The sequence below is a fragment of the Sphaerodactylus townsendi genome, linkage group LG04 (assembly GCF_021028975.2).
Source record: "Sphaerodactylus townsendi isolate TG3544 linkage group LG04, MPM_Stown_v2.3, whole genome shotgun sequence".
Lineage (NCBI taxonomy): Eukaryota > Metazoa > Chordata > Lepidosauria > Squamata > Sphaerodactylidae > Sphaerodactylus > Sphaerodactylus townsendi.
The window spans coordinates 153980311-154008286 of record NC_059428.1 but is presented as its reverse complement, the minus strand read 5'-3'; the positions used below and the strand labels follow the sequence as shown (position 1 = coordinate 154008286).

The window sequence follows — 27976 nt, the reverse complement described above, 5'->3', positions numbered from 1 at the left end:
GAAACCTTCCTAGTCTTTTCCTTTCAGGAAACACATCCTGTTCACATCTGACTGCCGTGGCAGTGGCTCTGTTTGTTGCCATCGACGGCTACACCCTGAGGCTCACCAAAAACAGCCACAAAAAAACAACCATTTCCTCTCCATTGATGGGGGAAAAAACTTCCTCACAGCAGAGGTTCGGCTTTCCGGCTGCGGTTGTGCCATTCAGAGTGCAGCCAGAGCAGCACAGATTCCTCAGAATAGGATTCCTCGGAACACGCTGGGTCGTCCCGGGCTCCTTTGGGATACTTGCTGTTTCGCTCAGGATTTGCTTCAGCTTTAAGAAAGAGATTTTGCTGCACTTGAGGGGACATGTTCTGAATCCTACAGCTCCAAACCATTTCTGAGCCATCCCTACTTAACACGAATCTTCGCCTGCCTTGCTACCTGCGCTCCAGAAGACTAAGGCCGAGCGAATTTGCAAGTGCCTTTGTTTCGGCCGGTCACCTCGAGAACGCTGCAACATTGCCGGTCAACATTTGCCCCAGAAAGAATGCACCTTCTTGCCTTTTGGTTCTTCGCCAGGTTGGCTCTGCTCAAAGTGCAAGAAGGGGGATAAAGCGCAAGACGATATTCTGGAAAGTACAGCCCCGCTGGTTTTTTCTATGGATTTTCCCTGTTTGAGACAAGCATTCACCTTTGTGCACTCAGAAACATCCTAGGAGTTGACTTTGAGAATGAACGGTGATGTTCTCTAGCCATTCATAACTCCGTTTGGTGCCCACCTTCTGTCTGAAGGTCCGAGTCAATGTGCCACGGCTGACGGGAACTCTTGGATCTTCTAAAGAGAGGCTCACCACAGGCCGATGACAGTCAGCTATGACTGTCCAGAAACTGGTCGCCACAGCTGTGTTGGTGGCTCTGGTCTCGCTTATTCTCAACAACGCCGCTGCCTTTACCCCCAACTGGGTATACCAGACCCTGGAGGACGGGCGCAAGCGCAGTGTAGGGCTGTGGAAGATGTGCTGGCTTGCAGAGAAGGGAAGAGGAGGCGCGGGCACAGGTGCCAGGCACGGGCAAGGGGAGGAGCGCGAGTGCGAATCTTTGGGCTGGGGTTCGGAGCCAGCAGGGTTCCAGGAATCTCGTAGCACCGTCAAATGTAAGTCTTCCTTCTTGTTCTTCTTGGGTGTTGAGCGTTATTTCTCAGAGGGCATCAGTAGAGGTGGTGACAACCCAGAAGAGGTGTGTAAGCACACTTCGACAAGCCCTCAGGTTTACAGTCTCCCCCCCCACCCCAAACACACCAAGAACACAGGGTGCAGTCGGTCCCTGACTTGTCTCATTTTACAAAACGGGGCCGGAGGGCCTGCAAACCAACACAGGATTCTTAATCCTTTCCCCTCATGCTGGTTTTTTCTGACCAAAAAAAATCAGTCTTCCATGAGTCTTTTGGGCTTCGCAAAGGCCCCTGTATCTTTTCACGTGATAAAAAGCAACAGAGAGAGGTTGAAGGAGAAAAGGAATGAACAATGGGGAAAGGTGGGTTACAAATGCCATCATTCCAAAGGAGAAGGCTTTCCACTCCCCCTCCTTCCACTGCAGGTCTTCCACTGCAGAAAACATCCTCCTAGGTCACCAGGTGGGCAAACGTTTTGCAGACGGCAGAAAGGCACAGGCACACATTTCAGGGGAAACACATGGCAATCCGTCCAGGCAGGTTTCGCCTGGTGGGTACCAGAGGGGGCTTAAGCCAAGATTGCTCTCTTGAAGTATTTGAAAGGCTGTCACTTAGAGGAGGGAAGGGAGCTGTTCCTTTCCTGTTGGCAGGAGAGGACAGGACTTGCAATAATTGGTTTGAAATACAGGCGGAAAGGTGCCGGCTGGATATTAAGAAAACATGTTTGCAGCGCAGTGGAATAGTTTGGCAGTGGAATCGGCAGCCTGAGGTCGTGGTCAGCTCTCCCTCCCTGGCAGTCTTCAAGCAGTAGCTGGACAAATATTTGTCACAGGTGTGAAACTCACGCCCCTCCAGATGTTGTGGACTATAGTTCCCATCATCCCCTGCCAGAATGATGCTGGCAGGGGATGATGGGAACTGTCGTCCATAACATCTGGAGGGCCACAAGTTTGACACCTATGCTTTAGACTGATCCTGCCTTGAGCAAGGAGCTGGGACTAGATGGCCTGTATGGCCCCTTCCAATTCTTCGCTCCCATGATCCTATGCTTCTTATAACCTTCTTCTCTGCAAAACACTCAACGTTCTTTTATCTCTAAGTCCAGCATCCCTTCTTGCGAAAGTTCTATATCTGGGATAGAACAGGTCTAGCCGTTGTCAGTCAGTGGCTGAATAAATTCTTGCCAGGGACGCTCTGCATTAACCAGAGGGTTGGACTGGATTGCCTGGATGGCCCCTTCCAACTCTATGGTTCTATCAACTGTCACCACAGACTTCCCTGCACCCAATAATTAAACTCCCAGCAGAAGGAGCCACCTTGGCAATGTTTCTTAGGTCCATCCAGGGTTCAGCACAATAAGGCTGCCAATTCTTTGCATCCAATTTCATTAACGATTACATACAGTTCTTAGTTGTAGGACATGATACATCCATTATGCTGTTTACCTCCAACGGGTACACACAAACAGACTTCTCCGCCTCCAAAGCTACCACATTTATACATTTCCAAATTATATTAGAATCCTCCTTCGTATAATCTAGCCAACTGACTTTTTCTGAGCACGAATTCCTAGGCAATTTCTTCCTTGCAAAATAAAACAGAAACCTCTGCAAGACGGCATTCGCCCTTGTATTCTAGGTAACATACTGTACATAGATGCATGTTCCTTCGTCAGTACACATTTTGGTACTTTTAATCACAACTACAGCATTCCCATCTTAGTAAGCGCACTTTCTCCTGCAAATAATTATTTTGGCGGCTGTTAACTGATAAAACTGCATCTGTAAAGACACCTTCCTGTCATCCTTGGCTATGGGCCACACATTATTTTCCCGGCAGCCCTTTCATGTGGAATTTGTTCTCTAACATCCCTTTTTGTATCTGGCACCACAGACTGGATCCAACTCTACGCTACCTGAAGCCGATTCTACCTGAGACAACCTTTTATTTTGTGGCCAACCTCCCTATGTATTCACCAAAACTATGATCTGGTTGTAGTCTGATCGCTGGCTCTTTTAGTTGCCTGTGAACACTTTCTAGGCCCCGACTGACCCAGTTGGAGAATTTCACTAAAGCTCCCTCCCCTTTTAAGGAATCACTCATCGCGGGAGATGCTGAGTGGGACAAGGGTCCCTTTGTTGGGCAGCTCCCGCAGCAGCTCGGAAGGAGAAGCTGATAGCCAGAGACCAGGTCGCCTCGACAATATTACAATGAGTGCTGTAGACAAACCGATAGACGGCCCAGACTCACTCGCAAAGGAATCCTGTTCAGGCATAATGCAGTCTAAAGTTTTTTTTTCCTAGCACTTGGGCCCTTTCAAGGAAGCAAGGAAAATTAAAGAAGGGGGTATGGGAGCAGGGGCCTCGGAAGATTCTCAGGGAATGTTACAGACACAGGAAAGAGGCGAGGGGGGAATGAGAAATTCCATTTCCCAGAGAAAGAGGCACGGAGGTCTTGCCTTATTGGAACTGGTGGGGTCAAGTATGCTTAGAGATGGGGAGTGGCTGCAGTATTAATGATGGGTACGTGACTCTCAGAAGGGCTAAATATAAACACCTGTCTGTCTTCGCTGTATGATTTACATAAGTACATTTTCAGGCTGAAATATGGAAGGGCGGGGAGAGGCGTGAGGCCAGAGGCTGGTCTCTTGTGTGGGAGCGAGAGACTGGGGACTGTTTATAGAGGCAGCAGCTCAGACAATGCCAGGGCTCATTAGCCATGTCTTTTGATATTTTGCCCTGGAAAGTAGCCAGGCAAAACCCAGCAGATGCTCAAAATAGAGGCCGGGCTATTACTGGTCGCATTCTCCAGGGCCCTGTAGTCTTCATGGAGACCAGAACAAATTTCCAAGACAGAAGAGGCTACAGGGGATCGCTGCAGCAGGGTCCCAGTTCTGCAGACTCGTAAGGCGTGTAGGTCATCTTTACATCCATATGTATCTAGCCAATGTATTTAATTCTTTTATACTCCACCTTTCTCCCCAGTGAGGACTCAAAGCGGCTTACACCCTTCTCCTCCCTGTCGCTGTCTCCTCACAACAACCCTGAAAGGTGGATTAGGCAGAGAGAGTTAGGCAGGATCCAATCCTGTACCTGTATCCCTACATAACATGCCAGCTCCCCACCTGTTATGCAGGGTGTGTGGAAATTATAGCTGAGCACGCCCAGTTGCAGATCTAAGGTACAAGGAAAGAAGAAAGTTAGGTGACAGCCCCAGATGAAGTAGCAGTGCACCACGCCCCAAGGAAGGCATACGGGCAGGCGGCACCCTGCCATAGGCCTTCAGTATTCCATGCTGCCCTCCAATTAAAAAAAGAAATCCTCTAGGAATCATAGAATCATAGAGCTGGAAGAGACCCCAAGGGCCATCAAGTCCAACCCCCTGCCATGCAGGAACACACAATCAAAGCACTCCCAATATATGTTCATCCATACTCTGTTTAAAAACCTCCAAAGAAGAAGAAGAGTTGGATTTATATCCCCCCTTTCTCTCCTGTAAGGAGACTCAGAAGGGCTTACAAACCCCTTTCCCTTCCCCCCTCACGACAAACACCCTGTGAGGTGGGTGGGGCTGAGAGAGCTCCGAAGAACTGTGACTAGCCCAAGGTCACCCAGCTGGCACGGAGTGCACAAGCGAATCTGGTTCACCAGAGAAGACTCCCCAGTTCAAGTAGCAGAGCAGGGAATCAAACCCAGTTCCTCCAGATTAGAGAACACCTGCTCTTAACCACTACACCACTGCTGAAGGAGACTCTGCCACTCATGTTGAACAGTTACACTGTTCGTGCATTCCCTTGGCCAGGAATTCTTCCTGCCTGTGCAGAAAACAGGCTTTGCTCACCTAACAACCCAGAACCTTTACTGCCTAGCGAAAGCTTTCCAACCTCTTCCCCAGAAAGGGCTAAATGCCATCACTTTCTTCTTTAATGTGCAGAGCTTGTCGAGGACAGTTTTCCCCAAACTGTCTCAAGCCGCTTCACGTCTTTGTTTCGAACTCTGACCCCGAAAACAACAATTTAATTTCTCCCAATTTGTGGATACGCAACTCATCGCTGGGGTTTCGGATCAGCCCTTTCGGTGTTAGCAGTTCACAGACTGGGCTACGGTCTAAACACACCTATGCAAAGCCACGATCAGAGAAGCCTTCTAAGAGCCCACCGAAGCCTGCGATATGTGGTCTTGCTCCACAAACACATTATATTGAAATTGTGGGATACATCAGGATCCAAAGCGGTCCTATACAAAAGCAAACTTTTGGCCAATACATTACAGCTCGAATTATAAAATAATAAATCCTGACACTGTCAAACAACAACAACAACCACCCTTGAACTAAACAAAAGACTCCAATGCAGACATCTGCTTCAGAAGACCAGCATAATTAGATTTCTCAAGGAGATCATTTTAATTTTGTTACCCTGCAGGAATGACATAATATTTGTCTGATCTGAATAGCTGGCATTTGCAGAGAATCATTCTCCCCAGGGAGGCTAACTACATAAAACCCATGTTCATCTACTTCAGAATCAAATTACTATTTCCATAACCAGGTAACTGCTTGGTCTACTATACATAATGAAGGAGGAAATGAGAATTTGAGCCCTTTCGGGGATTTGGGGACCAGCCAGACCGATCTGGTCCAGAAGAAAGCTGAAATTTTATGCGCCTTCCTTCAGAATAAGCCCCGTTAATGGCTAAGCGTGCGGGAGATCCGGCTGCATGAGTCCCATCAGAGAAGCGCAACCGCTCAGTGCACCATGCATGGGTCTGGACCAGAAACAGCCGTGCTAGGAAATGCACAGCTGCTGCCCCAACCAAGAAGAAGAGTTTGGATTTATACCCCACTTTTCCCTCCTGTAAGGAGACCCAAGGTAACTTACAAACTCCATTCCCCTTCCTTTCCCCACAACAGACACCTGGTGAGGTAGGTGGGGCTGAGAGACTGAAGATAACTGACTAGTCCAAGGTCACTCACCAGGAATGTAGGAGTGCAGGAACACATCTGATTCCCCAGATAAGCCTCCGCCATTCAGGTGGAGGAATGGGGAAATCAAACCCGGTTCTCCAGATTAGAACCCACCTGATCTTAACCACTACACCAGGCTGGCTCTCCAAGCATCTTGCATCTCTCCTTTGTGACCTAGCAAACCAAGGGGAATGCAAATTTGTGTGTTTTTCACTCAGGTGTCTCCTGACCTAGGGTACGGGATGCTTCAGGTTTGATCCTGCCAATGACAGCCACGTGCCTCCTTTCTCCTGCGGCACTGGCAGCAGGGTGATATGAAAAGCTCATAGGACAAAATCATTTTCAGACCCCTCCCCACACCACAGTCCTCCAACAATGGAACTTCTCACATGATTGCTGTGGCCCAGGAAAGATCCACACTGCAACTGAACTAAGGCTTCCCCGCATAACTTAAGAAGGAACCAAAGGTAACAATTCTTGCCCTCTCTTTTTTCCATTTTTAAGCAATGATTAAAAGTAGACAAGATGACAAACTGCCAGCAAGCTCCACCCCCGTGACTGACCGCTAAACTAATAACTAATCAACCCAAGCCATATAGCTCCAAAAGGTCCAACCAAATGCACACAGAGAAGGTTGTGGAGCATGATCGCTCCAAGTATTTAAAAAGCTGTCACTAGAAGGCAAGGAGCTGTTCCTTGGACAGAAGGAGAGGACTTGCAATAATGAACTTAAATTCTGGGCACAAAGCTACCAGCTGCATATTAGGAAAAATGTTTTCAGGGTAAGAATTGTTCAGCAGTAGAATCAGCTGCCTAGGGAGGAAGAGAAGAAGGGTTGGATTTATATCCCCCCTTTTTCTCCCATAGGAGACTCAAAGGGGCTGACAATCTCCTTGCCCTTCCCCCCTCACAGCAAACATCCTGTGAGGTAGGTGGGGCCGAGAGAGCTCCGAAGACTAGCCTAAGGTCACCCGCTGGCGTGTGTGGGGGTGCACAGGCTAATCTGAATTCCCCAGATAAGCCTCCACAGCTCAAGCGGCAGAGCAGGGAATCAAACCCGGTTCCTCCGGATTAGAGCACACCTGCTCTTTACCACTGCGCCACTGCTGCTCTCAGAGGTGGTAAGCTCCCCATCACTGGTGATCTTCAGGCAGAAGCTGGACAAACATTTGTCAGGGATACTGTAGTAGGCTGATCCTGCAATGAGCATGGGGTTGGACAAGATGGCCTGTCTGGCGATTTCCAACTCTATGATGCTATGATCCTATGTTTCCTGCAATCACCTCCTCTGTAAAACACTCAAGTGTTCACCACCCCTTCTTGGCAAAGTTCTGTACCTGGCATGGGACTGGATTTCTAACACTGGAGAACTGAGCAATCTCTCTCAACCTGTGGCAGGAAAATTAAGTGGAAGGTTAATTCGCCACAAAAATTTCCCCAAATGACTGACACGGCCTTTGTTAGCAAGCAGACAGGCATCATTTTAGCCTGAAGGTCACAGGGAGGACTGTAGCTCACAGTGATGCAATGCCATAACCAGTGGCTTGGCCCCCCAGGGGACCCCCACCCCTGTGTGAAAAATGATGCTTTGCTCCATGCCTCTGTTGTTAAAGCTGCGTTCCATTTTGATGTTCTCATTTAAAAAAAAAACCCGGGTGCTCTTAAGAGTCTGGCATGTGTTGAGAAGCATCAGAAGTTTTTGAAAGAGGGGAAAAAATCAGCACACGTGGGCTTTCAGAAAAGGGGATGCACGCGTTCGGGAACAATGTCTGGAAGCGTTCCTCACTAGTGTCTCCTTTCCAAAACAAACATACATCCAATGCTACATTCCCAGGCTTCTTAAGGAATGGGTGGGTCTCTCCCAAAAGCCCAGCTGTGTCTTTGATCAAAGCAAAAGGAGGGGGAGAATCCCCTGATGGCTCACAGTTGCTTCCAAATGGCGACAACCGTGCTGAAAGTGAGCTACTTGGGCCAGGAGCCCTGGACTGTCCCCAAACGATGATCTGAAGCGTAGACATGCGCTGATGGTTAGGAGGAGGAGACATATCAGTAATGAACTCCCCATGAGCCCATGTGCTTCTGGGGGCCACTGAGTTGGGGGTGAAAAGCGCCACCATGTTGCAGCTAAATTAAGGCAATCCCCTGGCAGGGGACGCTGGCAATGATGCTGGCAGGGGATGATGGGAACTGTTGTCCATAACATCTGGAGGGCCGCGAGTTTGACACCGATGCTGGAGCTTTCAAGGTGAGAGACCTTCACAGGTGCTTTCCCATTGCCCGCCTCTCCTTGGCAACCCTGAACTTCCTTGGTGGTCTCCCAACCAAGAACTAACTAGGGCCGACTCACTTAAGCTATAAAAGCAGGGGACAAAGCAAGTTTTGTTGTTGTTGTTTTAACTCCACAACCAGAAGGTTGGCCCCATCCAATGCCTTGGTCCATGTGACAACTCTGGACAACAGGCTAAGAAGTTTACAGGCTGTGATAACCAGCACGTAAAGACAATTATCCCATTCCCAGCTCAAGAGACAGAAGACTTCATCACGTCAAGGAACTCATTACTCCCTGGTTGATAGCTGAACGCAACCCAAAGCAATGTTACGCTCGGCTCTGACAAAGGCAGGTCATGGACACACCATGACTTCAAAAGCTAAAAGGAGAAGAAGAAGAGTTTGGATTTATACCCCACCTTTCTCTCCTGTAAGGAGACTCAAGGTGGCTTACAAGCTCCCTTCCCTTCCTCTCTCCACCTTGTGAGGTAGGTGGGGCAGAGAGAGTCCCCAAAGAACTGTGACTAGCCCAAGGTCACCCAGCTGGAATGTAGGAGTGTAGAAACATATCTGGTTCACCAGATAAGTCTCTGCCACTCAGGGGGAGGAGTGAGGAATCACACCCAGTTCTCCAGATTAGAACCCATCTGCTCTTAACCACGACACCACACTGGCTCTCGCTACAGCTCCCTCCTCCCTAAACCCTGCATGCCACCCACTGCCCTGCCCAGAATGCTCCCATGGATGCCAGCCAGCAACTGGGCACTCCTTGCCAACTGTAAATTATCACCTGTTCTTCCCTTGGGAGAAAGATGTTTTACACCCAAGGAAGTGAGCTCTGACTCAGGAACTAACTACTATCAGTCTTTAAGATGCCACTGGATCTCTGCAACTGCATTAGCTGAAGCTATCGATTAAAAAAAAAACACCATTATTCCACAATCATACTATTACGGCCGTAAAAAAATTACAAACCGACGTTGCAGAAAACCACTCGTTATTTTTTATCGATTTTGCAAACGTGTACGGTCCCTTTCTAGAGACCTGCCCAAGAAGGCTCGCATGAACAACACCACAGAATCATAAAACCAACAGCATAAAAACAAGCTGTCAAACACCACCGAACAGCTTAATATGGCTAGAAGCAGACCAGGAAAAAAGTTTTTTTTTTAAAAAAAGATGCAACTCAATTAAAAGCTCAGATAAAAAGAAATGTTTGGGCCTGCTATCCAAACATGAAATAAAGTAGGTGGCAACTGGGAGGGAGGAACCACCTCTGAGAAAGCCCTGTTTCTGGTCACTACTCACTTCACAACTGCGGTCAGAGGAAACAGACAGCAGGATTCAGGGCAGCTTGGAAGCAGGAAGTCCCTAAAGTGGCCTGGGCTCAAGCTGTACTGTAGCTCTCTCACTCATGCGCTAAAACAAACATTTATTCCTGAGTGCCAAAAGACAAAAGAACAGAAAATAATCAGGCTGAAAACAAAAAAGAAAAATGAAAAAAAAGGGGGGGGGAAGAGAAAATAAACCTTCATTGAAGGGGACTAACTTCTAAATGGACTTGTAGAAAGGTTTCCCCTGTCAAGATGGCTTTTAATAGGGAATTTTGGGCTGTGTCATATGCTGCGTGAACCTTGCAGTCGAATGCAGAAATGGCAGCCTTTAGCTGTGTCAGAAAACTGTGGGGGTGAAACCGACCCTCAGCAGTCCCGTCTGCATGGCAAGGAATGGCTGCTCGTGAACAGCAGGGTGATAGGATGTTGTGCTGGCACGGCGACACTTACAAAGCCTAGAGGGAAAGGAAGGAAGAGCATAAAAACAGGAAACCCGCCAGGTTAGAAAGGAAAATAAGGCAAAACACAGAACTTTTCAGTGAATGCGATCCAGTGTAACGGTTTGCCCGTCAAATGCCCATCCTGACTTACACATGCTTGCCCAGAGAGCAGACTGCACTCTTCACCTTTAGAAATAAGTTGTACATATAAATACTACAAACTATGTTAAAATATCTACATATGACAAGTTGAAGGCATAAGATTGTATCACACTGGCATTCTGTACTTCAAATGTGTGACCTCCCTGCCTCAGCTAAGTGGTGTGGTCTTGGATCTCAAAAACAATCGTCCTCAGGGTGCCAAGGCCGCATCATCAGATCAAGGACTTCATGGGTATCATGATAACCAGGAGACTGTCCCGTGTTGTGTGGAAAAAGGCACACACTGGTGTGTTATGAGCTGGTGATCCAACTGGTGGGGCTGAATCTTGCACCCTTGTTGTGGCTGAACTCCTACCTCCTGCAAGCAGATTGAGCTTGCAGCTTCCTCAGGTGGGGTGGTGGACCCGTCAGGATTGTCCACCCTTGGAGACTCAGGGATCCTACTGGATTCCAAGCAGATCTGAAGGATTGTGAGGACACAATTGGTTGCGCTGTTGGTTAAGAGCAGGTGCACTCTAATCTGGAGAACTGGGTTTGATTCCATGCTCTGACTCTTGAGCTGTGGAGGCTTATCTGGTGAACCAAATTAGCTTGTGCACTCCGACACATGCCAGCTGGGTGACCTTGGGCTAGTCACAGTTCGTCAGAGTTCTCTCAGCTCCACTCACCTCTCAGTTTAGGTGATTGGGAGAGGGGAAGGGGGGGAAGGGAAAGGAGACTGTAAGTCCCTTTGAGACTCCTTACAGGAGAGAAAGGGGGGGATATAAATCCAAACTCCTCCTCCTCCTGTGTTGAATGATGGGTCAGTAGACATCACAGAGTCATTCTTCAGCATCTTGTCCCTCCTCTTGTTTAGGCACTCAGCTCTGTAGTTTGAAGGAGCTGGAGGGTATGCAATAGGCTGGGTGATGCCCAGACTGCCACGGGCAGAAGACTGGGGGTGAATTGGACAGCGCATGCCCCGGAGTTCATTTGCAGGCATCAGGAGAGGCAGTGGTGGCAGCTTTTTCTCCAACCACCGTTGCATCAACTGAATCTCATCCAGCTTAATTCTTCAAGGTGCTTCAAGACTCTGGCGCGTCTGTATCTGACCTATCTTATGATGTAAAATCGGCCCTTAGCTGTGACCATGCCATAACTGAGCTAACTGGTCATTTTACTGAAACTGGGTATCACTGCTGCATTTATCCAGAGCATGCTAACCTGCTTTGTCTGGTACAAACGCACACACACACACACACACAACTCTCCTGCAGAACCTTTCCTTCCTGTTTTGCGTAAACAGCTTGTAATACCAAGGAGGGCAAGTGTTTTCAAGATGGCAGGACAGGAGGACCGGTCATGGACCAAAGACCAAGACCACATTTTCACGGCAACAGAGCTTATATGTTTGTTCTGCAAAAAAAAAAAAATCAGCAACTCTGCAGGATTTTTGTTTCAGGGCAAGCAATTCTGAACGCTTTTCTGCTCCTCTGCCTTTACGCTAATGTGATCCCCTTTCGCTTTCTGTTCCTTTGCAGTGCAGTTTGACATGATGCGGGCCTGTAACATGATTGCCACCGTCGCTCTGACCGCTGGTCAGCTCCTCTTCATGCTGGGCTTGGTGGAATTGCCCATCATTTCCCAGGATACCCAGTGGTGGGAGGAAGCCATCGCTGCGGTGTTCCAGCTTGCCAGTAAGTGGAATAAAAGGGGGAAGGGTTCTGTCTAGAACTGGAAATGCAATGAGTTCTCTTACAAAAGCTTCCATCTGAACCCGGGCAACTGAGGACATGATGCAGGAAGTTCCCAGTTTTGTTAAATTAAAAGCTCACAGCAGTTACCAGAAGATTCATTTTGGGGGCAAGGGGGTATTTAGGCCCCTACCTGCGACACGTACCGGTTTCCTGATAGAAGACAAAATTGGCTGAGCAAGACAGACCCTGCAGGTGGGTCTGATGCAGAAGGGAGATCTTAGATAAGATAAGATAAGAAGATAAGAAGGATTTATTGTCATTGTGCACGCACAGCATTCCCCGATGCACACTATTTCAGACCTCACACCCCATCCTCACATTCCCATTCCTCCACCCGTCCCTGCACAGCCCCAAATACATCAACACGAAACCATGGAGTTCAGCATAGCCACAGCTCTAGAACAGAAGCTGTCTCTGAGCCCATTTGTCCTTGTTTTTATAATCCTATATCGTCTGCCAGATGGTAACATTTCAAAAAGAGAGGATGCCGGATGAGACGGGTCCTTCAGAATATTCTGAACTTTGTTTAGGCAGCAGGAATTATACAGTTCTTCCAAAGAGGGGAGAGGGCAGCCAATAATCCTCTGGGCAGTGGTGAACCCCCTTTGGAGCGCCTTCCTATCTGCCACTGTGCAGCTGGCGAACCATGCACAGATGCAGTATGTTAAGACACTCTTATAGCAAAGTGGTAGAAGGTCACCAGCAGTTTTTCATTCAGTTGTTGCTTCCTTAAAAGTCTCAGGTAATACAGTCTCTGCTGGGCATTCTGAACCACTGCGGCAGTCTGAATGCCCCAGGTCAAGTCCTCTTTAATCATAACACCCAGAAACTGAAAACTGGCCACTTACAACTCTTAAGTTTTAAAGTTTTATTTATTTATTTATTTATTTATTTATTAAACTTTTATACCGCCCCATCCTCTAGGAGCGGTATAAAACTCTAGATACCAAAGAGTCCATGCCATTTGCAAGAGGTTGTGCAGCCGCCCTTTGTCTATAACTGGGTATTTGAAAACGTCTTGGCGTGTCTGCCAAGGTTGGAGCTGGCAGTTAAATTAAAAGTGGGCATGGTAAGGTGCCCTTAAGCGAAGAGCTTGTAGCCTCTTGGAGGGTTCAGTAAGGAAGTAATTTCCCAATCATTCGTCCCCTCTGACAGTCACCTAACTTCATATTCAAAACTGTGACCTCACCTCTTGGGTCACTAACGACCCGGTGCTTCCACCAGTAATGACCGTTACCTTTTTAAGAATGTTAAAATTGGACCAGTTTGCAGGTCATGCCCCTATTCTGCCTGATTTTAAAATAAAAGATGCCAAATATAGGTTAAGATGGAAAATAATAGAGGTTTGCTCTGAAATTCTGAAGTGACCACGTTAAAACTAATGATAATGGACAGAGTAATTTTAAGCTGGTTTGGCAAAATTCTAAAGTATATATGCATGGACCTTTGATCTTGCAACAAGGCTACGTAGATAAGTGTAATAATAACATTTTAGAAGGAAAACAAACTACAATTTGAATTTGGCAACAAAGCAGATAAACAATTGGTCCAGTTACTAACAGAGAAACTGACAGGGATGCAGAGGAAATTCTAAGTATAAAAAAAATCAACTACTGAATTTTTAAAAATAAGTTATAAGTCACAGATCGTGTTTTAAAATATTAAAGATTGTTTCAAGGTGATTAGGCTCCCACAACTGACAGAGGAAAACTGGCAATTTATACATAGTCCTATTCATTTAGAGAAAATTATGAAATACATAATTTAAAATTGGGGAAAACATCTTGGGCTGGTGGACTATCTAATGAACTTTCAAGTCACATTTAAAGAAGAACTAGTTTTGTATTTACTTAAAACTATATAATTTCCCCTCTACTGGGAAACCTGCTCAAAATAGAACAGAAGTTTATATTATATGACTATTAAAATCTGAGAGGGATGATTCCAAACCCTCATCTTACAGACCAACTTCATTACACCGACTAACATATTTATATCATCTAATGGTATAAAAGCAGCAATAATGAATATATCGGTATAGATCAGATAGGTTTTTTACCTGGTCATCAAATGACTCAGATTGGCTGATTAATATGATGAACTTGGTAGAATAAGAACACCTCTCCGCAATGTTTTATTTTGTAGATGCCAAAAAGGGTGTGATAAGCTTGATTGGGTCTTCAGGGAGGAGGGGGATCTTTAAAAACTTAAAACCTTTGGCCCCAAATTTTGTAGATGAATAGAGCTCAAATCAAGTTTGAAAATAATAAAAAAAATCCCCGCCCCAGCACAATGCAGCAGCCAATCAGGAGAGCCCCTGAACGGATCACGCGTTTGATCCGCTGACAGTGGGGACTCCTGCCTGGCTGCTGCGTTGCTGCCACTTATGGGGCAGAAGCTGCAGTGGGGACCTTGAAACTGTGCTCAAAAGGCACGTGCTCAAACCTACCCGCTTTGTATCTAGTTTCATTTTTTAAGTGGGGAATCGACCTTAGATTCAGCACACTGTAATCTCTCTTGAGTATGGCTGCTGTCTTTCATCTTCACTGTACTGGCTATTTTGGCTAAAATTTCTGGGCAGTCAGACAAGTGCCAGAAATGTGAAAAAGGAAGTTAGTACATTTGTGCTTTTGTTTTGAGTTTCTGCACTTAACTTCTGTTCCTAAGAAAATTATAATAGGTTGTACCTTCCCACTGACTCCTCAGCTCTATCTACTTACATTGATCCTAAAGGATACATGCTAGAAACATGTGGTTTTGGTTAACCAATTTATTTTTGTGGCTAGAATGATGTTAGCATAAGTCTGGAAGCGGAAAGAAATTCCAACAGAACACCAGTAGTTGATAACAGTTTGGTCTGTAACGATCATGAGAAAGATTATGAAATATATGGTCTCATAAATCCTAGTAAAGGTCACCTATCTGGCATGTGTTGGAGTGCACAAGCTAATCTAGTTCACCAGATAAGCCTCCACAGCTCAAGGGGCAGAGCAGGGAATCAAACCCGGTTCTCCAGATTAGAGTGCACATGCTCTTAACCACTACACCATGCTGGTGCAACTCTCTTTTTCATTCATTTATTCATTGCAGTCATAGACCAGAAATGTAAGCAGCCAAAATAATAAAAAAAAGGCTTACCAAACACCATTTCGGGTATAACTCTATTTAGGATTGAACAATTCGGCAGCTGATTCTATGCTTTTCCTGAGGTGGCGAATGGCATATTAATTTTTAAAAATTTTAAATGTATGGTTGCTGTAGGGTTAGATATGCTTTGAGCACAAATGGAAACTGTTATTTAGGAAACTGTTATTTATTACAAAAAGGGGGGGTTTGACAAAACAGGCTGCCTTGAGTAGATGCAGCTTCTTTTCAGAAGGCTGGATAACCATCTGGAGGGATAGTTTACTTCTCGAGGATTCTGCCAGTTTGTGTTCGTGGGCAAGGCTGGGATTTAACCAGACAACCATCAAGATGCCTTTCAAACAACTAATGCAGCAATTTGGTTTCATGCCCAAAGTCACAGGGAACAGATTGTGAACTCTTCTAAGGAAGCAATCCCTTCCTTAACTTGTAAAAAGTATTTCAGGTTCATTTAACTAATGCAAGCACTACATATGGCTAGTGAATAGGTGTCTCATCCACAAAGCCACACACCATACGGTAGGAAAGAGCACGCAAACGTTAACTGCATTGCTCCTGCTTTGGTCCATTATAATTAGGATGGCGGGAACGTATTTAGATATTTCAACGTGGAATCTTAGCTACGCAGCTGCAGAAGATGTTTTACAAAGATTACCCAAGAGAAAATACCATGAATGGTCTTACTTTTTTAGCATTTGCATGACGAAACCTGGTCAACGTTACACAGCACCATTTGCAATTCTGATCTCCATTCAACTGTTTATAATATTCCCATTTCAGGAATCATATTAAAGTGCCTTCTTCCAGCAGGAGGCCACTGTAATTTTGGCTACTTACGCAGAGTCATTATCAAATCCAACTCTCTCCCCTTCCCCCAGTGCACGTAGGCGTTACAATTCCATTTGAAGGGCAGTTCCAGCTAATTAATAGTCAGAGAATCCATATGGAATTACTACTGCGCCACGTCCAGGAGCGTCACTCATATTTTGGAAACTGGTAACATCCATCTTGTGTTTCTAGCCCTGGCTCTGAATCTCGAAACCTCCATGTCGGTCTCAGAAAGGGTGGTGGCAGCTGGAGAGACCAACAGGGCAATCCTAAAGCAAGTTGCTCCAAGTCTAAGCCCATTCATTTAAGTGGCCTTAGACTGGAGTAACTCTGCATAGGATTGTGCTGGCAGCAGAGTTTCTGGTGGCTACGTTTCCAGTGTTGAGCAATTTATTACATCTACACCTTGGTTTTTCCCCAAAATTGGCAAACCGCAAAGAGTAGCCCTCCTCCCCATGATTTTTTATGCTCAAACTTCTACCCCTGCTCCCCAGCGCCTCCAGTTCAGGATACAGTCAGAGGAAGCCCTCCATGCTACACAAACCTCCTACACAAATGCTCCCTGTGGGGTACACTACTAAGATATCTCTGCCCCTTCCCAGTCCTTTGAAAGGGGACTGTTGCTGCCGACCTGATCCAACCCCTGCGCTGTCCAAATGACACCTCCCTTGTTCTCCACAGAGAGGAAATGCATCCCGGCCCTGTTTAGATGTGTTGTTTCATTGACAAACAGCACGGAGGACGGGGCCGTGTGCCTTTCTTTTATCAAGGCGGCTAATTTTAGATCGAGGGTGTTTTTTTTTTCCTGTGCTAGAGTCCGTTTTAAACACAGCCAGAGAGAGACTGAAGGACGCCAGGATATCCCGACACAGGAGGAGGAAATGCCTGCTGTTACCTGTTATGCAAGCTGAACCTTGAAATCCCGAGCGCTGAGTGCTGGGAGGGGGAAACCAGAGGGATGCCTGATTCGGAGTGATTAATGTTACGCTAAAGGCCCGAGACCAAACGATTCTGGCTCTTACGCTCACTGCTTTGAGGACAAGCCCTGGCTGGCTCACACAGCTAGATGGGACCGAGCGCTGCAAGACACAAAAGCCTCCGCTTTGCAAAAGGGACACAGCGGTGTCCCACAGGACGATAAAAAGCGAGGGTAAGGTCAGCTATCAGATGCACACGGCTCTGCTGGATGCGACTTGTACCCTGTCCACCTAACATTCTTGGTCTTTGTCAAGTCCACTCAGTTAAATTTCTTCCCCTGAAATTAAACCCTCCCAGACAAGTTAATTAAACCCGCCCTGCATACCTGAGGGACCGCCTCTCCCCAGATTGCCCCGTTAGGCCCCTCCGCTCATCAGAGGAGGACCTAGTCGTGATCCCTGCCCCCAAAATGATCAGGCTAACCTCTACGAGGGCCAGGGCTTTTTCAGCCCTGGCCCCTACCTGGTGGAAAAGGCTCCCTAAAGAGATCAGGGCCCTACGGGACTTGCAGAGTTTTCGCAGGGTTGTAAGACGGACCTGTTCCACCAGGCATTTGGCCAGCCTGGTTAAATACATCTACCTTTCCATCTGGCCTTCCGTGGGCACGGGGGGGGGGGGGGGGGCAGCTAGACGCCATCTGCATTTGTATGGGTTCTTGTATTATACATACTGATGTATTAAATTATGGTTTTAGGTATGTTTTAAACTGTTGTTCATCGCCCTGAGCCCTTAGGTGGGGGGCGGTATATAAAACTAATAATAATAACCACCACTACCACCACCAGCTAAAGATATGGCAGCTGTGAAATCTACCATAATAATAAAAAACAATAACAATAGCAACAACAACAACAACAATAAATAACAACAACAACTCCCCGGTGACAGCAGGGTCATTGAAAAAGAACACGAGAAGGTCACTAGATATCGCGATTTGAAAATCGAGCTTCAGCGACTATGGCACAAACCAGCTGAGGTAACCGGCACGCTGGGCGCCATCCCAAAAACACTAGGGCAGCACTTGAAACATCTTCGAATTGACAAAATTAACATCTGTCAAATTCAGAAGGCAGCCCTGATGGGATCCGCACAAATACTACGCCGATACATTACAACTTCCTTGGCCTCTGGGTGAGGCTCAAATTGTAGTGAAGGCCAACAACCAGCTAAAGATCTGGCAGCTGTGAAATCTACAATAATAATAATAATAATAATAATAATAATAATAATAATAATAATAATAATAATAATAATAATAATAATAATAATAATAATAATAATAATAATAATAATAATAATAATAATAATAATCCATTTGACCTGGGCAAAATACATTTTATGGCCCAACTACATGACAAGCAGGGAGATCTCTCAGGAGCGTTATTACAAATCAGGGCGGCAATAGAGCAGTTTAACCCTTCCCCGCCCACACAGTTTTAACTGGCTAAACTGGACAAACAAGATTAAGTCCTTTCCTCCTTGTACCTAGCAGGGGCCCTAGCAAGAATGCTATTTCTTTTGGTAAAAACTAAAGGACATTTTCCCCCAGTTAGGAAGTGAGATATAGAATAGGGGAGGGAAGCCTTTAGGACCTACAGCCTTTGCTGTGTAAGGACTGGGGTGAACATTTAGGACCTACAGCCTTTGCTGTGTAAGGACTGGGGTGAACATGGGAAGCTGGTTTTGTTTATAAGGGTGCCAGGGTGGGAGAGTGATGCTCCAGAGCGGACCAAGAAGGATAAAGCCACATTCCTTATGTGACTCAGATTACAGGTGTGAAAGAGGAGAGGGGAAGCATGACCTGTCAATTAAGTTTCTATAAGGATGGAATCTAAGTTTTACTCTAGAGCAGAGAGAGTAACGCAAGGCCTGTAGAGCTGATTCAGGTATGCCAAGGACCTTCCAGAGAGCCAGCGTGGTGCAGTGGTTAAGAGCAGGTGGATTCTAATCTGGAGAACCGGTTTGATTCCCCACTCGTCCACCTGAGCGGCGGAGGCTTATCTGGTGAACTGCACCCCTACATTCCTGCTGGGTGACCCTGGGCCAGTCACAGTTCTTGGGAGCTCTCTCAGTCCCACCTACCTCACAAGGGGTCTGCTGTGGGGAGAGGAAGGGAAAGGAACTTGTAAGCCACCTTGAATCTCCTTACAGGAAAGAAAGGTGGGGTATAAATCCAAACTCCTCTTCTTCCCCTGCCCCACATAGACCCATGACACACCACGTGGATCAGAGCAGCGGCCATTCCAGGGGAAAAGCCTTGGTTGGTGACAAATGCCACCTTCAGACCTTAAAGGGCCGTCCTCTCCCTGAAGCCACCTAGCCATTTGCTTTCTCTGCTTTTAAAGTTAGGGCTGATTCATACAACCCCAGAATTCCGCATTTTTCCCCATGCTGGATGATTTCCTTTGGGGATGTGTAAAGCCATAAAAGGAATGGATGTGGCAACTGATCAGGTAAACTTAACTAGTCAGGAAGGAACTTATGGTAGCTTCATGGGACAAAAATATAAACCTCCCTGGTCACAAACAGAGCAATCCTAAGGAACTTATTCCGAGGAAAGGAGTTGGTTACATATAATGTTCAGCAACTGAACACACTCTTCCAATGGTTTTTCCCGGCATTTCCATGCCACTGACATATATTAACATACAAACAAAACAACACAAACAAAGCAACACCTTTTTAGAATCACTAGTGCTCAGTTTGACGACACACTTATTTTTTTTTTTAACATCTTGCTCCATTCATTGATTTTCTTCTTCAATTAATCCTCGGACGCTGCGGTCGCCAAGAACACAAAGTGCGTCGGAAACTGCTCCCAACGCAGCTTGGGTCATTTTGAACACCCTGACAAAACACCCTTCCTTATTCAGCAGGTTTTGCTGGCAGGGTTAAAACAAAACTTCTCAACTTTCGATTGGACATGCAAAGCACCATGACACGTTTCTATGCCAATGGTTCTTTTACTGAGCTGAAAGAATCCAGCATCTGTGCAGAATGCATCAGAAAAGTCACTGTGCTCTAAGGTGCTCCGTAGGGACCCCCGCTACTGTCCTACTGGCAACATGACAAGACTCCAGAGTTATGTTCCGCCACGATATCGCGTTCTAATGAGAGACAGACGCCGCAGAGAGACATCACACGATGGCAGAAGATGGATAAAGGCTTGCTCAAAAGGTTTATAAAATGGAGCTGGCTTCCTGCCAGGACCATTCAAACAGGAAGCTCATTCTGATCCCAAATGTAAGTTCACATTCCCCCTTCCTACTTGGCCCGCCCTGCCGCTGACATGATTCCCTCCAAAATTCCTCCTAACAAATCCATTATCTGTTTCCTTCCCCAACGGAAAAGCACCCCAAACGCAACCCAGGGGCTGCCCAGTTTTGCCAGGGATCTGGGAAACCACTGCTGATGAACAGTAGCTTTATGGGTGGCAAAACTCCACACTTCTCAATAAAAGTTATGCCTTTAGTAGGATTTTTAAGACAGGGGATTCTGTTGTGCCACACACACAAACTTCTTAGCCATAGAAGTTACAGAAGAAGAAGAAGAAGAAGAAGAAGAAGAAGAAGAAGAAGAAGAAGAAGAAGAAGAAGAAGAAGAAGAAGAAGAAGAAGAAGAAGAAGAAGAAGAAGAAGAAGAAGAGAAGAAGAAGAAGAAGAAGAAGAAGAAGAAGAAGAAGAAGAAGAAGAAGAAGAAGAAGAAGAAGAAGAAGAAGAAGAAGAAGAGGAGGAGGAGGAGGAGGAGGAGGAGGAGGAGGAGCAGCAGCAGGAGGAGGAGGAGGAGCAGGAGGAGGAGGAGGAGGAGGAGGAGGAGGAGGAGGAGGAGGAGTTATATCCCCCCTTTCTCTCCTATAGGAGACTCAAAGGGGCTTACAAACTCCTTTCCCTTCCCCCCTCACAACAAACACCCTATGAGGTAGGTGGGGCTGAGAGAGCTCTGAAGAACTGTGACAAGCCCAAGGTCAGCCAGCTGGCGTGTGTGGGAGTGTACAGGCTAATCTGAATTCTCCAGATAAACCTCCACCACTCAAGCGGCAGAGTGGGGAATCAAACCCGGTTTTCCAAATTAGAGTGCAACTGCTCTTAGCCACTACACTACACTGTGGACTCTGCTGATGCTTGCTTTGATCCTCGGAAGGACTCTCTGCATATTCAGCTCAGGCGGCAGAGTGGGGAATCAAATCCGGTTCTTGAGATTAGAGTACACCTGCTCTTAATCACTGCGTCACTGCTGCTCCGAACTAAAATATTTTTCTGGCCATTCTTATTTTTTCATACAAAAAAATTAGACAGAAAAAAAATCTGAGTATAAAATAAAACACATGCATAGAAGTCAGTTATAAATGGCTTTTAGCTTTCTTCCTCCAAGATATGTTAGCAGTCACTGAGGAAAATGAAGGCACTGTTCATCGGCTTTTTAAAGGAAAAGCAAAATGGTTGAAAACCAAGGAATGACTTGTGTTAAGGGGCCAAACTAGATGTGACAGCAACCACAGGCTCAACCCATAGCTGCCAGTGCATATTTGGAGAAGTTGCCCATTTAAAAAATGCTGCAAGGTTCTCTTCTGATCGGGGCTATTCCAGCACTTGAAAAAACGCAAAGGGGACAAGATCTCCTGGTCCACCCCATGCTTCATCAAGCCTCTGTGGAACCTTTTTCAAATTGACAAAATAGTCTCTAAAAGGGCTTTGGTGACTACGGGTTGGAGCCACGGCTGCCCTAACGTAACTAGTATGGAGAACTGCAATTGTGTATGAATCATAGTCTCAACTTCCCTTCTTACTTTGGAAGGTAAAAGTTCACCTTAGATTTCCTCCAAATGAAAAATCCTATAAAAAATAAGGCTTTCGTGCAATATATAATTTACACACTGCCTTGAGAAAGGCAAAGAATCAGCTGCTGGATTGTGCGATCCTACACCAGAAAAGGTGTTTGGTAAGCCTTTTTTTTATTATTGTGGTCGCTTACAGTTCTGGTCTACAACCAATATGAGTAAATTAATGAAAAAGAGAGATGCGCCCTTCTAAACTGACTGATTTCAAAGCACTTTGAAAGGTGTTAGCTATGACTGGGGTTGCACTGATGACCAAAACCATGGAGACTTGAAGGCAGCAGGCGTTCTTCACTGCTGCTCCCCAGGGAATGGTACTCATACGGATCAAAATAGCCAAGGGCCCCCCCCCCCCCCCCCGATTTGCAGAGAGAGATAAAAACTGAAACAAAAAGCAAAACCAAACCACCACACACCTCTACGCCGCAGAACCAGATTGGCATGAAGCCCTTTCTGCCATTTAAACCTATGACCGTTAACAGTAGTGGATTCCCTGTCGTCAGAGCTAATAGCTACACCGAATTTCCACCGCTACAGACACTCTCTCTTAATACCAGGTGTTGGGGACAAAAAACAGCGTACAGTAACTGTGTCTCTGCACTGCTTGCAAGCATTGAGAAGAATCTCCTGTCTGCTGGAGGAAACAGAAAGGTTTCCTAGGCAAGGTTTTCCCAACAGTCATTTGTCTTGCTGTCTTTGATGTGTAAAGGGCCACACCGCAGGTGTCCGGCAGAGCCTGTGTCCGTTTGTACAAGGGCTGCAGCCGGCCTGCCACATGTTTTCTCCTCTTTCCTCCAGAATATTCAGCACATGAGACACCATATTGTGGCACAGAGAAAGTCAGATGTTCCTGTCTCCAGGAGAATTCTGAATCAGTAATCTGATTGCTCCTATAATCAATCGTCTGGCTCAGCTTTCTGGATTAGATTTTAAGCAGTTCTTCAAAGTCAGTGTTTGGCTTAGAGCGGCTTTAACGTTCTCCATGCACGTTTAGCATTGCTGTGGCACAGGCCTCGTTTTTTGGGATCCCGACATAGAAAGGGCTGGGTTTTTTTTCATCCATTCGCTGCTGTTCACAGCAAGAGTTCAGGCAAAGGTCCTGTGAAGGGAAACAGTCCTGCTAGCACAAGTAGTTTTATTTTCGGCAAGGAAGCTTTGGTTAAGAGGGTTTTTTCCCCGCCTTCCCATGAATAATTGGTCCCTGGGATGAAAAGTTGGAGAACTTGAAAAAAGCTTGTTTGGTGCCCACTTAGAGGCTCACATTGCACAGGGAAAGAATTCAAAGATTGGAAGAAAGTAGACAGAGCAATCCAGGAGAGGGGCCTGTGATTACAAGACTTTACATTCCACGGAAATACTCAGCACAGAGATCAGGCACAATGTCACTGGAGACAATATTTCAGTGGCTCTATCCTGATTTTTCCCACCTTGGGAGCCCGACACAACAAAAATACACAGCAACAATAACAAATTAACACACACACGCCGCGCCCCCATCTAACCCAGCCACCTTCCCCAAAGCAATCTGGCCTCCTCTTTCCTTTTTCTTTCCTCTGCTGTTGTCCCTCCCCCCCCATTTCATCCCCCCCCCTTCTGAATGTATGAACAATGGGAATACCTGTGGGATGGGAATGGTATTTTATCAGAAATATTTTATTCCTCAAAGGGAATATGTGGCGCCAGAGACTCTATTGCACTGTATTATCGTTTTAATGTCGTTTTATTGTAAGCCGCCCTGAGCCTGTTGAGGAAGGGCAGCCTAAAAGTCAAATCAATCAGCCATTCACAATTAAAACAGATGGGGAGCCACAAGGACAACCTGGGCAGCTGCTGGTTCTGCCAGCATCAGGCCACAGGATGAGAGCCATGGGTTGAGAGCCCTTTGACCAAGGGCAGGCTTTACGGTACTTGCACAAAAGCTGAGAGCTTTTTGGCCAAGGACAGGCTTTATGGTACTTGCACAAAGGCTGAGAGCCCGTTGGTCAAGAACAGGCTTTAAGTTATGTACCCAAAGGCTGAGAGCTTTTTGGCCAAGGACAGGCTTTAAGTTACCTGCACAAAGGTTGAGAGCTCTTTGGCCAAGGACAGGCTTTACGTTACATGCACAAAGGCTGAGAGCCCTTTGGCCAAGGACAGGCTTTAAGTTATCTACACAAAGGCTGAGAGCTTTTTGGCCAAGGACAGGCTTTACATTACTTGCACAAAGGCTGAGAGCCCTTTGGCCAAGGACAGACTTTACATTACTTGCACAAAGGCTGAGAGCCCTTTGGCCAAGGACAGGCTTTACGTTACTTGCACAAAGGCTGAGAGCCTTTTGGCCAAGGACAGGCTTTAAGTTATCTACACAAAGGCTGAGAGCTTTTTGGTCAAGGACAGGCTTTAATTTACCTGCACAAAGGCTGAAAGCCCTTTGGCCAAGGACAGGCTTTATGTTACTTGCACAAAGCCTGAGAGCCCTTTGGCCAAGGACAGGCTTTAAGTTACCTACACAAAGGGGGCAACACAGAGGGCAAGTGCCAGCTTACCTCCCACCCCCCTACCCCATCAAAAAAAGAAAATTCTGTTGCCACTCCCAGCACATAACTTTCTCGACTCAGGCCTAGCAACTGGGGAACAGCTTGTCCATCAGAGGTGCTGAATTTGCCCCTCCAGCTGCTAACCTCTCCAGTAGCCTCGCAACAGAAGCTATCAGGCTCCAAGTGACCCCCCCCCCCCCTAGTGTTTTTGGATAGGAAAAGAGAGTCTGTTGGTACAATGATCCTGTTTTTGTACTTGGAATGTATGGTACTTCTGGTTTATGCCTAATAAAGGTTTTTGGATTGGATTGGATTGGATTAGAGTCTGTTGGTGTGGGGGAACATTCTACAACGATCCCATTATCCCACAAATACGGGCACGCGAATGCTTAGAGATTCTTGCTTATTCACAGCTGACCTGTCCTTGCACACCAATTTAAGGGAAATGGTATCTGCAGATCTTTATGTCAGTTTACTGGCCTTTGTTTATCCTGCTCCCCTTTTGCGAAGGGGACCTTTTGTCTGTGTGAATTCCTTCTGTTGTGGTGGTGGTTAAGGAAGTGTTTATGAGAGAAAGGAAAGCCAGATTTTTTTTCCTATTCTGCCAGACTGTATTTGCCTCTTTTGTATAGTGTTCTTGTCAGGCTAATTAGATCTATAAATTACTTCCATTAAAAGTTAATAAAAGCGGGTGGAGCAGAGGAAGAGATACTAACCGCTATCACACAGGGGTCAGTCAGGGAAGGGTGCTGCACTTGATGCGCAGTCTGAGGGAAAAGAGTTCAGTTTTGGAACATTTCAGGGCCACAGACTATAGGTTCTCTACCTCTGACCCTTAAAACAGATTTCCTGCGCGGCTAGACAAATCCCCTCACCTCAGTTTCCTCATCTGAGGAAAATGAATAACCGGATATTTAGGATACACACGAAGCGGGAAGCAGTGGTGGGATTCTAGATGTTTGCAGTAATCATCAAGACCATGGGAAGAATGTGCCACAGAAATACAAACTAGGATTGCACTTTGATATCAGAAGTTTTCCTGCCATTACTCAGCGTGAGGCAAATTCTTCTATCTAGACATTTCCCACGGGGGGAGGGGGGGGGGGAGGAATTTCCCCACTCCATAATGTCTCTTCTTTCTGCAGATCTTCCTCCAAACAACTGAGGCCTTTCAAATGCTCGTGAATGGACACAGCTCATATCATAAGCTGCAAGTGTGGGCAGTTTTTAGCCATGACAATTGCTAAGACGGTTGCATCCTTTTGTTAAAAAGGGGAAAAAAAAGGATTTGTACTGGCCCAGAGTGCGTGATGTGGCCTGCCAATAATTCAAGGGGGAATACACCCACAGAGCCCAAACCCATCACCAACCTGAATAATGTTTAGGTTTGTAAAATTGTGAGTGTTTACTGCTAGAATCTGGAGATTTCGTGGCCGCTACTGGTAATCAAAAAATACACATTATGGGCAAGAGTGCAAAAGGTTTTTTGTAACTGGGGGCTCATGAAATCACAAGAGGCACTGCAGGAAACATACCCATCCTTCATTTCCTTCTCCATGCTTTTTTGTTCAGGTTTCGTGCTGGTCATTGGGATGGTGACGTTCTATCGCATTGGACCTTACACCAGCTTGTCCTGGTCCTGCTACCTGAACATTGGGGCGTGTCTCCTGGCCACAGCAGCTGCCGCCATCCTCATATGGAACATCATCCACCGACGGGAGGACTGCATGGCACCCCGAGTCATCGTCATCAGCCGCACCCTGACGGCTCGTTTCCGGCGTGGCTTGGAGAACGACTATGTTGAGTCACCGTGCTGAGAAGCCATGCGCGAGAGGGGAAGCTCACCAGGGAAGATTTACAAATGGATCGCTTTACATAAATATGCCATGTAATTTAAACATTGAAGAGCGGGGACATGACAATTCACTTTCCAATTACAGAGGCCTGACATTATTAACAGGCTGGCCCAAACCAACATATATATGTATATTATACACCACCCTCTTCAATGATGTACAGTGTAAAAATATTAACAGATCAACTACCTTGATGGAACGTCAGGTGCAGGCCAAGGAGACTGAAACTGTGGAAGACTAAAATTAGTTTGGCCGAATTGTGGGAACATGGGGTGGAAGAGGCAATCCAATATTCTGAGTTCAATCCCTTATTTTGAAGAAGGTTATCCCGAGAAAAGAACAAGGTTAAGAGCATAACTACAAAAATGACCCTTCCTTGGAATCAATGACATGAGTGGCATCTAAAAGGAGGCATATGCTTGGCCAAAATCACTTTTGTGCTCCATTTCACACAACCTGTTTATCAGGGATTACCAGCTGACTTCAAGGGCACTGACGATCGATTGCAAAAACAGTGTGGCTGCAGCGGTATTTCCCGCATCACAACTTGGCAAAGGCTGCTGGGGGAAGTGGATGACATCTTGTGAATTTTATCAGTTACACTCTGAGACTCCTGTAATGCATCTGCTTGAGGGTTGTGCTCCTGTTTTTGTCTTGAATGAACTCCCCCAGTCAACACCGAACAATTTCCTTCATAAAAGAATCAAGCTGGCTCTTGCGAATTGCAGTGGCAACGTGTTAGGTTTCAAATAAAAGAGTAAGCCACAGTTGCTACTCAGCCTCTAGGCCAAGAACTAGGTGGCTAACACAAAGCCCGTGGGCCATACACAGCCCTCCAAAGATTTAGATCCATGGGCACAGGCTGCAACGTAGCATTCATTTACTATAATTCTCCCAAGCATTAGATTGAGCACAAACAGGGAAAGATCCAAAGGAGTAGACACACAGGGGGTCCCTAAAGAGACACCCACTACATTTAAGCCACTTCAAGTTCACAAGAAACATTCACACTCCTCAACCTGATTGCCTTTGTTTCTAATGCGTCCCACAGATACCTTGCTAGACAGCAGCCCTCTAATTTTATACTCCTAATCCCCCTCCCTCTGTAGCTCCAGAGACATAATAATTCAGTCATCAGTGCTAGGTTCATATGTTAAGGTTTTCAAAGGCCAATCACTCTGTTTACATCTAAGTGTGAAAAAAAACCCACCTAAGTCAGAATAAGAATAATACAGCACAAGGGCCGGGTATAAATAGTTTGGAATCCCCGGAAGCAGGGCATGAAAACTGTTGCTGAAAACTACATCATGCAGTAGAAAGCTATCGTTCTGTGCGCTGGGCAAGTGGCCTTTTGCCCCCTTGACTTCAAGTGCCCACCACCCTTCACTCCACAAGAAGTTCCCAGAGTTCCTTTTAAAATGTCTTGTGAGAACCATCTCCCTGGGGCTTCGGGCAGTTCATATGGCCAAAAGATCAGGTTGTCTTCCCATCTGCCTCGTTTGCTTTCTGGAAAAGCCCGCTATTTCTTGAAACAAAATGTGCTCTTGTAAACTGCAATGTGTTGCTTTTTTTAAGATGAAAAATATTGGAATATTTAAGCTATATTATTTCTGCTATTACTGCAATAATCCCATTATTATTATTACATTGTGAAATTAAAACCAATATTGACCATGCGGTCAGTTCCGCTGTACTAACAGTATGTTTATTTGAGACATACATAAACGAATAGCATTAAGAACATAAGAACTAGCCTGCT

The 27976-nt window shown here is 46.1% G+C and overlaps 2 protein-coding genes across 3 annotated transcripts in view; one reads left to right on the top strand and one right to left on the bottom strand.

Annotated features, from left to right (window-relative positions):
- IFT140 (intraflagellar transport 140) overlaps nucleotides 1–27976 on the bottom strand; it is a 69125-nt gene that overhangs the window by 16810 nt on the left and 24339 nt on the right. The window lies entirely within an intron of this gene.
- Nucleotides 40–27910, top strand: TMEM204 (transmembrane protein 204). Its single transcript, XM_048495007.1, has 3 exons — nucleotides 40–1138; nucleotides 11846–12001; nucleotides 25934–27910. The coding sequence occupies exons 1-3, from the start codon at nucleotides 859–861 to the stop codon at nucleotides 26176–26178; spliced, it is 681 nt and encodes a 226-aa protein (XP_048350964.1). The 5' UTR covers nucleotides 40–858; the 3' UTR covers nucleotides 26179–27910.